The sequence below is a fragment of the Mytilus trossulus genome, chromosome 10 (assembly GCF_036588685.1).
Source record: "Mytilus trossulus isolate FHL-02 chromosome 10, PNRI_Mtr1.1.1.hap1, whole genome shotgun sequence".
NCBI classification, from domain to species: Eukaryota; Metazoa; Mollusca; class Bivalvia; order Mytilida; family Mytilidae; genus Mytilus; species Mytilus trossulus.
Window position 1 is genome coordinate 62,353,737 of NC_086382.1, and position 17,178 is coordinate 62,370,914.

At 31.4% G+C, this 17,178-nt stretch overlaps 1 protein-coding gene across 5 annotated transcripts in view; it reads left to right on the plus strand.

The window, feature by feature from the left end:
* The window catches only part of LOC134688342 (uncharacterized), a 32,396-nt gene extending 15,622 nt beyond the window's left edge, over positions 1-16,774 (plus strand). For 4 of the 5 annotated variants that reach the window (XM_063548961.1, XM_063548962.1, XM_063548963.1 and 1 more), the window contains 5 exons: positions 684-895; positions 6,594-6,690; positions 7,386-7,547; positions 10,903-10,985; positions 15,434-16,774. In XM_063548961.1, coding sequence (XP_063405031.1) covers positions 684-895; positions 6,594-6,690; positions 7,386-7,547; positions 10,903-10,985; positions 15,434-15,496 — 617 coding nt within the window. In that variant the 3' untranslated portion in view covers positions 15,497-16,774. The remainder of the gene's footprint in view (positions 1-683; positions 896-6,593; positions 6,691-7,385; positions 7,548-10,902; positions 10,986-15,433) is intronic. The other variant, XM_063548960.1, reaches the window with a different exon arrangement.
* Positions 16,775-17,178: the final 404 nt, after the last annotated feature.

Sequence of the window (17,178 nt, forward strand, 5' to 3'; positions counted from 1 at the left end):
TTGTATATATCATACAGTTCTGTTATATGATGCCCAGTTTACAAACTTGAGTTCAAAACCAACATTATCAATTTAAAAATGAAAAGCAATATTTTTGTCAGTTTTTCTGTGGCTTGACTATTAGTGTTGTTCTACACCTAATGCGCTTCAAAGTTCTGACCAAATTGCAATTTTTTTTATCAAACCAAACTGTTCAGATGTTTAAACACTGCTATAGAAAACCAAAGGCAAGTTGGTGAATTGAAGCATACGATTAATGCTATTAGAGTATAAGTCCACTTTAATGTCATTAGAAAAGATTTTACCAGGGAAATTATAATTACACAAAGCACTTTCAATATCATTACTTTTTTACTAACATTTAAATTTGTATTTGACTTCTTGAAAAAAAAGAAAGTAGTTATTATTTTAGTGATAAATTTATTATTTCAACAAACAAAAAGTTTTACAAACTCTGTTTTAGTAACATGTTTGTTCTAAACTATATCTTCTCATTTGATATAATCAATAAGACATATGATTTAGTTCAAACTTAATGTTGTCTAAAAACAACAATACAGTACTTTTAAGTTCTGTTTTTCAGTTGAAATAAAGTTTCCTTCTCAACATTTCTTCATCTTGTGCTTTTTATATGTAAATATTTAATAATTCTGAATCAGATCTATATGTGTTTTATTTTACAGATATGAAATCAAAAGAACCAATCAAAATAGAATCAAAACCTTCATCTAGTCCTAAACCTGTCATCAATATGTCTAGACCAATAGCTAATCAATGTAGAGAGTGTCTGTTAAAAGAGGGAGGATCTAGTCTTATAAGTGGCATTTTCTCTAAGTCCAAAGATGTTAGAAAATGTCATGTTCTACTACTTCAAGATCTTGTTCATTTTGGAGATGTAAGTCAATATGAGGTTAATGTTTCAGACATTGATCTACATTATAATGATGACTAAATATAATGAAATGCGCGTCTGGTGTATATGCTAAATTTGGTCCTGGTATCTGTGATGAGTATATTTACAACCACTGTGTGGATGCCACTGCTGGTGATGATTTATTTCCCAGAGGGTATCACAAACCCAGTAGTCAGCACTTTTTGTGCTGACATGAATTGCCATTGATATGGTAATATTTATAAATTTACTGTTTAAATTTTTTTTACTAAGGCTTTTCTACATCAGGCATGGATTACCTTAGCTATATTTGGCCAAACTTTTAGGAATTTTAGTCCTCAATGCTCTTCAACTTGGTATTTTATTTGGCCTTTTTAACTCTTTTGGATTCAAGCGTCACTGATGAGTCTTTTGAAGACAAAACACATGTCTGGCAATTATGCCAAATTTGGTCCTTGTATCTGTGATGAGTTTATTTGCATAAGTAAATGTCCATTAAGATCTTAGACCACATTCATTCTGTTTCAGAAACATATGTTGTGTTAAAAACCTATCTTGTGTCAACTATTTAATCACAATCCAAATTCAGAGCTGTATCAAGCTTAAATGTTGTGTCCATACTTGCCCCAACTGTTTAGGGTTCGACCTCTGCGGTCGTAAAAAGCTGCGCGCTGCGAAGCATCTGGTTATAACATTTATTAGATTCATAAAACATCCTGGATTTTATCCAAACTTGAACAAAAGCTTCTTACAATAAAAAAAATAGTATTGAGAATAAAACTTTTAATGATTTCTTAACAATTTTTGTAAAATAAATCTATTATGTGCATTCCCCTAGAACACTGAAAACAAAGACAATAGCAAAACTAGGCAAGACATTGGGATCAGTGGAACCCTTGCAAATGTTTCATTGATTTTGATTTCTAAAATTCAAGCATATCAGAGATGCAGTTTATTTTTTTATGCTTTTGAATTAGTGAAGGGCTTTTCATTTTTGTTCTGTTTGAATAACATATGTACATGTTACTATATGTTTTCTGTGATTTAAAAGTAGTAATTGCCATCAACAGCGAACTATGTCCAGTGCAAGATGTATTGTCGATATTGTCAACATCGCAATGCCAACTTTATAGAGTCGTTATTGTGTTTACATTGTATCCTATCAATATGTTCTCTACCTTTCTGTTTACATCGTTCACATCGCATAAATCACAATGTTAACAATATCGTGTCAACATCGTGTTTATATTGTATATATAGAGTCTATACCATTCTGTTTACATCGTTCACATCGCATACATCGCAATATTAACAATATCGTGTCAACATCGTGTTTATATTGTGAATGTAGAGTCCATACCTTTCTGTTTACATCGTTCACATTGTATACATCGCAATGTTAACAATATTGTGTCAACATCGTGTTTATATTGTGTATGTAGAGTCTATACCTTTCTGTTTACATCGTTCACATAGTAAACATCGCGATGTTGACAATATCGTGTCAACATCGTGTTTATATTGTATTTATATATATAAAGTCTCTACCTTTCTGTTTACATCGTTCACATCGTATACATTGCGATGTTGACAATATTGTGTCAACATCGTGTTTATATTGTATATAAAGAGTCTATACCTTTATGTTTACATCGTTCACATGGTATACATCGCGATGTTGACAATATTGTGTCAACATCGTGTTTATATTGTATATATAGAGTCTATACCTTTCTGTTTACATCGTATACATCGCGATATTGACAATATTGTGTCAACATCGTGTTTATATTGTATATATAGAGTCTATACCTTTATGTTTACATCGTTCACATCGTATACATCGCGATGTTGACACTACAACATCGTGTTTATATTCTATATATAGAGTCTATACCTTTATGTTTACATCGTTCATATCGTATACATCGCGATGTTGACAATATCATGTCAACATCGTGTTTATATTGTATATATATATATAAAGTATCTACCTTTCTGTTTACATTGTTCACATTGTATACATCGAGATATTGACAATATTGTGTCAACATCGTGTTTATATTGTATATACAGAGTCTATACCTTTATGTTTACATCGTATTGTTTGTGCTGTATTTAGACCCTTCTACAACGAAATTTGTTTTACATGCACACGTATAAAAATTGCTACTGTTAAATAGAGTAAAAATTCTGGTAAGAGTTAAAATTTGAGCTCCGATGAAATTAAGAGTAAGATTGCAGTTTCTATTTTCTATGGGTGCACCTCTTTTTCTTTAGATGTATATTCTTTTGTTACATTTATCTTTTATTAAGGTGTGTGTACCTTTTTTGCCAATACTTATTAATTGATAGTTAAGTTGATAATAACTGATTGTATCTGTGTGCCAATTAAAGCACTTTCTGCTTTATTATATTGGCCATTTTTTTCTCACAAGAACCAAATAATCAAGAGATATTCAGCTACCTTTGTATTAAAAGAACTGGTTAACCTTTTCAGTCATGGTAGAAATCCGACAATCTCACTGTATCACTGTCTACAGACAAGTGATCACATTAAGTAACCTGAACACAAACCTACATCTCAACTATTATAACTTGCTTTTAGTGTTTTTTTCCATTGTTTTCTTGAATTTTGCAAAACTTTCAGTGGCAAATATTACATAAACATCATCACAAAATATTTGTCTATATGAGTGGAATATTCTTTCACCAGACGGACCATTTAAAATGTGTTGGTTTCTATTTAGCATTTAATTCTACATAAATACGTGTGTGTGTGTGTCAAATATTTCTACTGATGTAGACTTTTAAAGCCAAATGTATAATAAGTGCTAAATTGGTATACCTTAATTTACGGGACGTATTATGGTATATCGTTGTCCGTCTGTCCGTCCGTCGTCATCACGTCAGACTCTTTAACCAATTGACATAAAACTTTGGTGAATTGTTTATATCTATTGACGTGAGCTCTCTTTAGTTTTTTATGAATTTTAGATTTTATGTTTCTCAGTTATAGGGTTTTATTCATTATAAAAGGGGGATTTATCTGTTTTCGGACAACAATTAAATATTGCTTTCAGCAGTTTTCATAAAACTTTGGTGATTTGGTCTATCTATTATGTAAGCTCCCTTTGGAATTTTATAGATTTTACGTTTTCGAGATATGGGGTTTTATTCATTAAAAAAGGGGGAATTTTCCAGTTTTTGTACGATAACTCTAAAATGCTTCCACCAATTATCAAACAACTTTGATAAATTATTTATATCTGTTGATGTAAATTCCTTTTAGTTTTTCATAATTTCTAATATGACATTTAGAAGTAATGAATCTCTCTGAAATTGTACCACAAGGTTTCATATCACAAATGAAATGCTGAAATTGAGTTTAGGGTGCATGTTATTGCTCAAAACCTTCAGGAATTAGGAGCCAAAAACAAGCATTTTGCTAGTTTTACTATTTGACAATAACTTGTGTTTAAGTGTGTGGATCTATCAAAAAATGCACTACAAGGTTCCATACCACAAAGGAAAGGCTGGGATTGAGTTTTGGGGTAATTATTCTAAGAGGGGTGGAAAGGGGGGAGGGTGTCATATTTTGCACAATACTTTTTTAACACCTTCGACCACATATATTTTGTGTCAGAAACCTATAATATCTCAAAAATTTGATAATCACAATCCAAACTCAGACAGCACCAGAATATTGTGTCCAAACGTGCCCCAACTGTTCATGATTCAACATCTGCGGGCGTATCAGGCTGCTCTCAGCGAAGCTTTTTATTGTTATTGTAGTTAATTAATGGTACCAAAATATAGAACTAGGCGTATCGTTTGATATTCCCAGATTATTATACGTCTATAGTGGCCTTATGTTTAACTTGCTGGTCCTACAGTGCGTTAACGACAGTTTGAAGAAGTACAACAAAATATAATTTATTTTTGTGCCAATATTGTTTTTATTGTCAAAATAATGTTTTTATTGTCAAAATTATGAGCAACATGTACAATTTAATACGGTGCTTTATATTATTAACGTTTAATATTTTAATAAACATGATTACTAAATACGAATCACTCATTTCCATGCTCAACCCCCCCCCCCCCCCCCCCCTAAATACAATAAAAAAAAAAAAAGACGTAAGATGTTATAGGAACATTTGGGAAAGATGGACAACACTTTGATAATTTTTATCGTCACATGTAAAATAAATAACAATTTCAAATAGCACTTTAAACATAATTTACGTCCAGTGGCAAGTTTAATGCAATATTCAGAATTATAACATATTAATTTTGACCCTGCTATGTATTTACCCGAAAGGCTGAGTCGAAATTATTTATACATGTAGAATATAAGACTATAGTTATGAAGTTTCCTGCATGTGATATGAAAATAATGAAAGTCGAAACTCATTGTTCTTATTTACAATACTCGGATGAACCAAGAAGGTTATCATATAACCTCCTTGGATGAACAGAAAACAACAGATTCTGGAAGCTGTACGCTAACATGCTGTTACTCTTGACCCTCTTCCCCTACCCCCCCAAAAAAAAAATAAATAAAAATAAAATAAAAATATATACCATGAACCCAACATACAGCATCGGGACAATTCGCTCCTAAAAAAAGTATATATGTTTTCAAGAAAATGGTTCTAGAGGGTACTTTAATAATAATATTGAATATGCTATGAATTTCAAACGTTCTTACTGATTATGTGTTTTGAATAGATACGTTCTTTTTATCATAAGGGTCTGGATAGAGGGTCATTCATATATTAATATTAAGTTTGTGTTACCAATATTTTTATTCTTTATATTTTAGCACCTCATCATTCTCTAATCTTTTCTTCTTTTTTTGGACTTTTATTCTGCAGTATTTATCCATTATTCTGTATTCCGTAACCCCCAATACAATCAGACCCTTCCTTATGGACGCGTATTTTTAATTTAATTATAACAGTTGTAAAAACATGATATGTTCATTATCATTTTCCTGCTTTGGTTGAACTTTCTTTTGGGCAACTCGCTATTTTATAAATAAGCAACTTTTACGACTGACTCGAAAACGGCGACGTCATAATACAGTCACGACACTATAGCGGCACCGAAAACGATGCGTATAGTGTGATTTCCCTTTAAAGACATCAACGATGTAAACAATATCTAAGAGTTCAAACAATATATGTCAACAATGTTGACACAACAATGTTGACGTGTTAATATTGTAAACATCACGATGTTAACGATGTAAACAATATATAAGGGTTCACACAATGTAAACGATGTTAACACGTCATCGTGTTTACATTGTAAACATGGCGATGTTAACGATGTCAACGATGTTAACAATATATAAGGGTTCAAATAATGTAAACGATATTAACACGACATCGTGTTTACATTGTAAACATTGCGATGTTAACGATGTCAACGATGTAAACAATATATAAGAGTTTAAACAATGATAACAATGTTGACACTATATCGTGTTTACATTGTATACAAGGCAATGTTAACGATGTCAACGATGTAAACAATATATAAGGGTTCAAACAATGTAAACGATGTTTACACGATATCGTTTTAACATGGTAGATATCGCGATGTCAACAATATTGAATAAACATCCTGCACTGGACATGAATGTCAACAGCCAGCAACTCATAATAATACATATCTTTTAAAATTGTTTCAGGTTGAAAATCACATGACCTTGTCACAGTATGGCTGCATGCAAAGACTGCTAGATTTTATCAGAATGAATAAGGATGATGAATTACTGGAAATAATAGGTAAATTTATTATTGGTACATAATCTATGGATTTTAATGTTGAACTTTTTTTGTTATGATAAATTGATTAATATTTTTATTAACAGTTATATATTTGTCAGGAGTGCAATTTGAATATCATAAAAATATGGAGATGTGATATGAGGGCCAATGAGACAACTATCGACCAACATTGAAATGAAGTGGATGTAAGCAATGATATAGGCGATCATATAGCTAGCACTAGACATACAAATTCATACCTTGTAATAAGCTATAAATGGCCTGAAATGAAAGCTAACAACCTAATTTATAAATAAACCATTTATTGAAAAACAAATATAACAGACCAAACCAATAATAAACACTGAACTACAGGCTCCTGACTTGGGACAGGTTCATGAAGAATGTGGCAAGGTTAAACATGTTTTAAGGTCCCAACCCTAATCCTTACCTTGGACAGTTCCAACCTATGATTGTAGAGGGGTATTATGGTTTCTTGTCTGTGCATCTCAGGTTAAAGTTTTTGATCAAGATAGTTTTTGATGAAAGTTGAAGTCCAATCAACTTGAAACTTAGTACACATGTTCATTATGATATGATCTTTCTAAATTTTATGCCAAATTAGAGTTTTTACCCCACAGTAAAGAAAATGGTAAGGAAATAGTTAGAGTAAAATACCTCATTTGGTAATACAGTCTTTGTTTTCTCTACAGGATTAATAATTATCCAGATGTTGGTATCAAGTGATGAGAGAATAAAACAAGTGTTCAACAGATATGGTGGTACAAGATTGTTGACAACTATGACCAGGCTGACTACAGGGTTACTTAGGGAGGAGGTTGCTAAGACTTTACACACTGTCTCACACTCAAAAGGTACATAATGGCTTATGGTAGTTAGTGTTTTCTAAAATTGTAATTGCCATATTTCATAAAGTATTAGATCTAAAAGTGTCATTTTTGTTGAGCCTTCGACTTTAGTTGGAAAAGAGAGACAAAGCGATCCTACATTCCGTCGGCAGCAGCGATGTCCACAAATATTCACTCTGTGGTTAAAGTTTTTGAAATTTTAATAACCTTCTTAAACTGTACTTGATTTGTACTAAACGTGGACAGAAGATTGATTATGATCATATGCTAGTATATTACAGTAAATTTTGTAAAAATAAAAATCCATTTTTTCTGTATTTTACTTATAAATGGGCTGAGTTATTCTGCTGGAAAACATAACATTCACTCTGTGGTTAAAGTTTTAGAAATTTTAAACTATCCTTGGTTTGTACTAAACTTGGACAGAAGCTTGTTTATGATCATATAATAGTATCCAGAAGTAATTGGTTTTTTTAGATAAATCCATATTTTCCTTATTTTACTTTTAAATCAACTTAGATTTTTCTGCCAGGAAACAACACATTCACACTGTGGTTGAGGTTTTTAAAATTTTAATAATTTTCTTATACTATTTTGGACTTGTACCACTCTTTAACCATACTAGCCAACCTCTGACAATAGAAAAGTCATGACATGACATGACATGTCAAAAAGCGTGTGAAAACATGTGACGTAGATGCAGACTTTCTAATATGAATGTGGTAATGTTCACATTATACAAAAGTGTTATTATAAAAGAACAATATACATTTGTATATTCTTCTGTAAACTTTATTGTATCCTACAGTGGTCTGTTATGTTTCTTTTTAGCACACTTGGCCCTTCGGGCCAGGTGAGCTTTTCCCATCACTTTGCTTCCGGCGTCCTCCGGCTTCTTGTGTCTGTTGACCGTCGTCGTAAACTTTTACAAAAATCTTCTCCTGAAAATACTGGGCCAAATTAAACCAAACTTGGCCACAATCATCATTGGGTTTTCTAGTTTGAACAAGAATGTGTCCAAAGTACACAAATGCCCCACTTGCACCATCATTTTCCATGTTCAATGGACCATGAATTTTGGATAAAAAATATAATTAGGCATTAAAATAAGAAAGATAATATCATAAGGATATTCAGTATTCAAGAATGTTCAGTAAAGTTAGATGTACAAACACATCACCATCACCAAAACACAATATTGTCATGAATCCATCCTCTTCCTTTGTTTATTTCACAAAGACCAAGGTGAGCAACACAGCTCTTTAAAGCCTCTAGTTTATTGCAACACCACTAGCTATATATACACATGTAGGTATATATTGAAAACAACTGCCAGTTTGAAGTTAAGTTAAATTTATTTGATTCATTGTAACAGCACACAATACAAATGTAACATTGTCAAGTTCTGATAAGAATTCAGTGTTAATTTCTTTATAATTGTAAATTCTCTCTCAGTAAGAATTGATATTTGGCTCAACTCAATAAGCTTAATCAAGCTTTGGAAGAATGTCATAATGTTGGTTTTTTTTTTTGTGGCAATGTAAAATGTCATCTATTTAGTATTATCTCTGCCATTGCTCCCATTGCTATTGCCTGGTCAAAACTGGTAAGTTTATCAGAAGATAGCTGGTACTATGATCCAACGGTTCTGCGATATTTTTATCCATGGCCCATGGAAATCTTTGGCTAGATTTGAAACTGAAATTGAAAAAGAAAAATGTTTTATAACTTGATTTCAATTTAATAAACATGTTGAATGCTTATTCAAATAGCTAAATTGTATTTCCCCTCTTATGTGAATTGTTTATATCATTGCAACATAGAATGCACAATTTGTCACTCTATCATTTAACTCGAACTCCACAATATGATTCATAAATCTTGAATCTTGGTACGTACACATCATTTTGGCTTAACAATCAGCGTTAGACGACAGTACAGACCCTGAAAGCGACCTATTTCTGTGTCCATTTCCCCAATAAAGTGAATTTGAAAGAAAGTCACAAAATCGTAAAAACTAATCACAAACTGCTTACCTTCTCCCTTTTGCTGTTTGTTCATTTAGAAAAACAAACAATGGCAGCCAAACAATTACTTCTAAATTTTTGGTATTTATCGCCGAATAAGAAGAAAAAAACAGAAAATAGCAATATCACTACTGACCAAAAAATTAAAAGAACGAAAAAGCTCGAATCGCGTGTAAATTGGTGAATAGTGTGTACCCGCCATGAGACAAAATCCATGTGTGTAAATCGTTGGCAAGTATGACTTGTACAGAAGCTTATTTTTTATCAAAAGCTAGTATCTAGAAGAAAATTTGGTTAAAATTTTGTACCTGTGTATCTGTATTTTACTTATGAATCAGGGCCTTTTAAAGCTGACTATGCGGTATGGGCTTTACTCATTGTTGAAGGCCGTACGGTGACCTACAGTTGTTAATATCTGTGTCATTTTGGTCTTTTGTGGATAGTTGTCTCATTGGAAATCATACCACATCTTCTTTTTTATATTGGATGTTCTCCCAGTAAATATTACATACAGTCTGCAGTTCAAGTTTTTAAAAAAATTATTAGATTCATAAGCTGTCCTAGATTTTTACCAGACATGGACAGAAGCTTCTTACAATCAAAAGATATTATAAAGAGGAATATTTTTATTGATTTTTCCTCATTTTTGTTGAGCCTGCAGCTAACAGCAAAAGTAGGCGAGACACGGAACCCTTACAAATTTTTTTAGACATAGTTATGATGAGACATAATTTGTCTGGTCTTTGAAAAATTAAATTGTAGGAATATTTTGTTGCTGATGAGCGAATTTTGAATGATTATATATAATTTATTCACAACTTCTATGGAACAAGACAATCTAAAAATTTGCATATTGCATGGAACTTTTCTATTGATGAATGTATGATGTCCCTCAATGTCTTAGGGATATGTCTGTCATTAAGATGCTGTAACAAATATTTCAATTTTTACATCTTTTGTATTTCAATTTCAACCTGATTTCCAAAGGAACATATCTATTATTAATTTGATGATGTAAATAGAGTGGTAGGTTGGCTGGGTGGCTTTGCGTCAACTTGAAAACCCTAAGACAAAATCTTCTAAAATATAGATGTGTTGTTTCCTATGACTAAATAAAGGTCATTTTTGATTTTCTTGATATTAGTGTTTATTTTTTGTTGAGTTGTAGACCTATAAATGTGTAAACCTAGAAATTTGATACTTGCAGCTTTGTACATCCAGTAATTTTTTACAAGTCTATTCCTCAAACTTCGTATCAGCATTTGTATATACCTGACAACTGTATGCATTATATACATTATTTTCATTGTATATATACATTTTCTGTTTTTAAGGTCAGACAAAGAAACCTATCAGACCAAGTTCAGCACCATTAATCAGAACTACAGCTCACTCTGTGCCTGATGTCTGGGATGATGTAAGTTTAGAAACAATAATTTTAACCAAAATTTTCTCATTGTTGAAGGCCATAGGGTGACTGTAAGCTTAAATTCTGTGTCATGCCACATCTTCTTTTTTATATCTCTCTGACTAGCTCCATGTGAAATTTATTTGATATGTGCATGTATTACTTTCAGCTTTTATACATTCTTAAAAATCAATCTGCATTCATTATGTGTTTTACACTTTAACAGGAATATTCTTTTGGGTAACCGTAATTCAATTTATATATTTGTATGCCCCCTCCCTAGCGGAGGAGTGTTTAATTTGAGAAGTCATTAATTGTATTGATATATTTTAAAACTTAAGAATTCATAACCAATATATAAAGAAAAAATCTTGAATGGGATAGGATGACTTAAGAATGTACTTAGGTGAGGTTTTGGAATTTGTGTCAAATGTTCGGACTCCTCGGTGTTTTCACATGCAATACAATGTTGCCCAATAACCCCCATTTAGTTTTTCATATAGAACTTAATACCTCATAAAAGGTTATCTACTAAAATTTTTAGAAAATTCTTAATTATTATACCCCAGCTTTAAAAAAAAGGGGGGGTATACTGTTTTACCTCTGTTTGTCCTTCCGTCCGTCAGTCCGTCCGTCCCATGAATATTTTTTTTTGCATTTTTCTCAGGAACTACAATACAAGGATTTCTGAAATTTGGTTTCAGGATTTATATAAGTCAGCTATACCGTGTGATGCGTTTTCAGATCCATCACTCGACAACTTCCTGTTTACCGAACACTTGCATATTTTTACACTATTAATATTATCCACTTGCGGCAGGGGTATCATCAGTGAGCAGTAGCTCGCAGTTTCACTTGTTTTCTTTCTTTCATTTTGAGACCCAAATAATACCAATGCAAATAAAAGGTGAAAGTCCGAGTCAGCCTTTTCCTGCCATATTTAAAATCTCAAATATCTCGAAAAGGAGGTCCATGACCTATCAATATTTTTAGCTTATTTATTTCCTTAAAGAATGCTTTACTGGCTCAAAGTATCAATTTTAAATTCTTGTTTTACATGTATTAAATTTCACCTAACCTCATCTAAGTACATCCTTAATTAATTAAAATGATCAATAAAAGGAATTTTAGTTACAGTTGAAGAAAAAGTTCAACTGTTATTTAAGCCATTTAGTTTTTAGCTCACCTGGCCCGAAGGGCCAAATGAGCTTATGCCATCACTTGGTGTCCGTCGTCGTCCGTCGTCTGTCGTCTGTTGTCGTCGTCCCTCGTCGTCGTCTGTCGTCGTAAACTATTTCAAGAATCTTCTCCTCTGGAACTACTGGGCCAAATACTTCCAAACTTTAACTGAATGTTCCTTAGGGTATCTAGTTTATAAATTGTATCCGAAGTTTTGATCTATCAACAAACATGGTCGCCATTGCTAAAAATAGAACATAGGGGTCAAATGCAGTTTTTGGCTTATATCTCAAAAACCAAAGCATTTAGAGCAAATCTGACATCGGGTAATATTGTTTATCAGGTCAAGATCTATCTACCCTGAAATTTTCAGATGAATCAGACAACCTGTTGTTGGGTTGCTGCCCCTGAATTGATAATTTTAAGGAAATTTTGCTTTTTATACGACCGCAAATTTTGAAAAAATTTTCGTCGTATATTGCTATCACGTTGGCGTCGTCGTCGTCGTCGTCCGAATACTTTTAGTTTTCGCACTCTAACTTTGGTAAAAGTGAATAGAAATCTATGAAATTTTAACACAAGGTTTATGACCATAAAATGAAGGCTGGTATTGATTTTGGAAGTTTTGGTCCCAACATTTTAGGAATTAGGGGCCAAAAAGGGCCCAAATAAGCATTTTCTTGGTTTTCGCACTATAACTTTAGTTTAAGTTAATAGAAATCTATGAAATTTTGACACAAGGTTTATGACCACAAAAGAAAGGTTGGGATTGATTTTGGGAGTTTTGGTTTCAACAGTTTAGGAATTAGGGGCCAAAAAAGGGCCCAAATAAGCATTATTCTTGGTTTTCGCACAATAACTTTAGTTAAAGTATATAGAAATCAATGAAATTTAAACACAATGTTTATGACCACAAAAGGAAGGTTGGTATTGATTTTGGGAGTTTCGGTCCCAACAGTTTAGGAATTAGGGGCCAAAAAGGGACCCAAATAAGCATTTTTCTTGGTTTTCGCACCATAGCGATAGTATAAGTAAATAGAAATCTATGAAATTTAAACACAAGGTTTATGACTATAAAAGGAAGGTTGGTATTGATTTTGGGAGTTTTGGTCCCTACAGTTAAGGAAAAAGGGGCCAAAAGGGTCCAAAATTAAACTTTGTTTGATTTCATCAAAATTGAATAATTGGGGTTCTTTAATATGCCGAATCTAACTGTGTATGTAGATTCTTAATTTTTGGTCCCGTTTTCAAATTGGTCTACATTAAGGTCCAAAGGGTCCAAAATTAAACTTAGTTTGATTTTAACAAAAATTGAAACCTTTGGGTTCTTTGATATGCTGAATCTAAAAATGTACTTAGATTTTTGATTATTGGCCCAGTTTTCAAGTTGGCCCAAATTGAGGTCCATTGTTTGATTTCATCAAAAATTGAATAATTGGGGTTCTTTGATATGCCGAATCTAACTGTGTATATAGATTCTTAATTTTTGGTCCAGTTTTAAAATTGGTCTTAATTAAAGTGCAAAGGGTCCAAAATTAATCTAAGTTTGATTTTAACAAAAATTAAATTCTTGGGCCTCTTTGATATGCTGAATCGAAACATGTACTTAGATTTTTGATTATGGGCCCAGTTTTCAAGTTGGTCCAAATCAGGATCTAAAATTATTATATTAAGTATTGTGCAATAGCAAGTCTTTTCAATTGCACAGTATTGTGCAATGGCAAGAAATATCTAATTTCACAATATTGTGAAATAGCAAATATTTTTTTTAATTAAGAGTTATCTTTCTTTGTCCAGTATAGTAAGCAAGAAATATCTGCAAGAATTTTTTTTAATTGGAGTTATCTTTCTTTGTCCAGAATCAACTTAAATCTTTGTTATATACAATATACAATGTATATTCACTTTTTACTACCAACTGATAAATTTAAATAATCTTTACCATTCAGTGATAACAAGCAGTTTTATAACATCTTAATATTTTATGATGTATTTAAATGAGTAGTAATTGTTGCAAACTCCATTAGAATATTTTAATTGAAATTAGTTTTGGAATAAGGGAAAGGGGGATGTGATTAAAAAATTGGGTTAAATTTTTCTCATTTGAAATTTCATAAATAAAAAGAAAATTTCTTCAAACATTTTTTTGAGAGGATTAATATTCAAAAGCATAGTGAATTGCTCTAAGAGAAAACAAAAATTTTAAGTTCATTTGAATACATTCATTCTGTGTCAGAAACCTATGCTGTGTCAACTATTTAATCACGATCCAAATTTAGAGCGGAATCCAGCTTGAATGTTGTGTCCATACTTGCCCCAACCGTTCAGGGTTCAACCTCTGCGGTCGTATAAAGCTACGCCCTGCGGAGCATCTGGTTTTGTTTATTATCTTGAATATTATTATAGATAGAGATAAACTGTAAATAGCAATAATGTTCAGCAAAGTAAGATCTTCAAATAAGTCAATTTGACCAAAATTGTCAATTGACCCCTTAAGGAGTTATTGCCCTTTAAAGACTTTTTTTCACAATTTGTTCATCATGTTGACTTACTTTAAAAAATCTTCTCCTTTGAAACTACTGTATCAATTTCAGCCAAACTTAGGCTAAATGAGTTTCAGAGTATCTTGTATGTCAAGAAACATAGCTCCTATGGCTAAAATAGAACATAGGAGAAAATGATTAATTTTTTTTGGCTTTTGAAGAAAATACGATCCAAAGAACATTTAAATAAATTGAAAAGCCAAAATAATCATTGATGAGAGATTTAACCAAAAGAATTAAGGTGAGCGATTCAGGCTCTTGAGAGCCTCTTGTTAATATTATGATTGTTGTACACATTAAACAAATTAAAATTAATCTAAAGGTGTTTCGTGAGTACAATTTATGCAAGGGTTCCACAGAACCCAGTGTTTACCCTACTTTTGCTGTTATTACCAGGCTCAATGAAAACTGAGAAAAAATGATTGAAAATTAATTTTCCTCTAGATACTATCTTTTGATTGTATGAAGCTTCTTAAATGTTTAAAACACTTTAACTGCAGAATGTATGAAATGAGAAGTGGAAAAAAAACTTAAGCCCATTTATAAGTAATATATGGAAAAACAGGAAATAATTTTTTACAAAATCTTCAAAATGCTACCTTTTAATCTCAAGCAAGCATTTGTCCAAATTTGGAACAAATCCAGGATAGTTTAAGTAAGTTAATATAAAATTTTCAAAACTTTAACCACAGAGTGAATATTATGTTAAATTGCAAAAAAATGTCGTATTTTCAGATTCAGGAAAGATGGCAGGTAGAAGACAAAGTCTGTGCATTATTAAAAAGCTGGAAAAAGTGATTGGACACTGTGACTTTGAGTGTATCAACAATAGTAGTCATAAAAGCAATGTAAAACACAACAAAAATTAATTTTACAAATTAAAAAATGTTTATTTTGATGCTATCTATTGCTAAAATACTGAATAGAAACTTATATCACATTATTACTGTTTACAACTTTAATTTGTATATGAACAAAGGAAAGTTCAGTGAAACTAAATTTTTTAAATGTGTTGCTCAATTTTTAGCAGCTATATATGTTTGTTTTGCTTATGGTGATTGTCCACATTATATAGCTTTCATATTTTGAAAATGCTTGTCAAAATTTTAAATAATAATCAAAAATAAAGATTTTTATTGTGATGTTTAAATTTGAATGTTAATTTGAATATCGACAAGACTTACAATTGCAACAAGCTGGTTCTTTTTAGTCATTTTAAAAGGTAGTTTTGGGAACTTTCATTTTTTACTTGTTGCAAGAAAACTATTTTGGTGACATCATTTTTTCTTTTTATTTTCTTAAAATATGTTATATAACCTATCTTCTTGTATTTAATTTCAAAATTCTGTCTCATAGATTTCTTTCTATGCACAAAACTGTGAACAATCTTAGCAAATTTTAAGATTTTCAATGACTCGTTACTTTAAAAATAGCATGATGACCCATACTTTTTATTATTATTTAAAAAAAAAAAGCATAGTAAAATTTTGGTAAAGTATGAGAAAATTCTGTCAATTTGTTTTCCCATACCCCTGAACTACCTTAAAGTGATAAATTCAATAGTTGTACATGTACATTGGTATAAAACAATACTTCTTTTGTTCAACTTCATATAATCTTATGAGAAAAACTGTTTTTCCTTTTTTATACACAACCAGTAAAACAAATAAATTTGAGATTGAAATGTTAGGAATATTTTTTACACCAAACTCAAAAAGCTTGCTGTTCTCAAGATTTATTATATTTAGATAATGATAAAGTTTTATTTAAAACTGCTTTCATTATTGCTGATTATCAAACTGTTTTCTGATAAACAAAAGTAAACTTTAAGATAATGTGCCAAATATTTAGGAGGTCCATATGTTAATAAGGATAACCTTTTTTTGTCAGTAGACTCTCCTCTGAAATAATAGTAACAACAGATTGACAAATTTTATATTTTTGTAATTTTTTTCTTATGATTGTTATTTCTGTTTTTATGTACAGTCTCAAGGGTCCAATATTAACCCTTTTATATATTTAAATGTGTGGTGCAATATTTTGAAAATGCTTTATAGTCGTTTTTGTAGCATTAGTAGTTGCCAATTAAATCTATTAAACATCATATATATACAAACTTCTGATTTAATGTTCTGAAAAAATATGTTATGACTTATGTGATGGTTAAAGTGAAAGTATACCTCTACTGTGGAGGAATGAAAAATCAGTGTACCTTCTTTGTCTCTCTGTCTGCCCTTTCTTTCATTTAATTTCTTTATGGATTTTTTTAACCCTTTTAAATATACTGAACTCTTTTTTTTTTTATATATATATATAAACTCCTTTATTTGCAAAGATATGCAACTTTATCTTGCTACTGGTGCTTACATAGGCAATGGACCTCATTATACAAATGAACCACAAAAGGTCTGAGGACAACTATTCTGGTTATGGCAGTGGTCAACTACTGTGGATTTATTATTATTTGTCAGGTACCAATT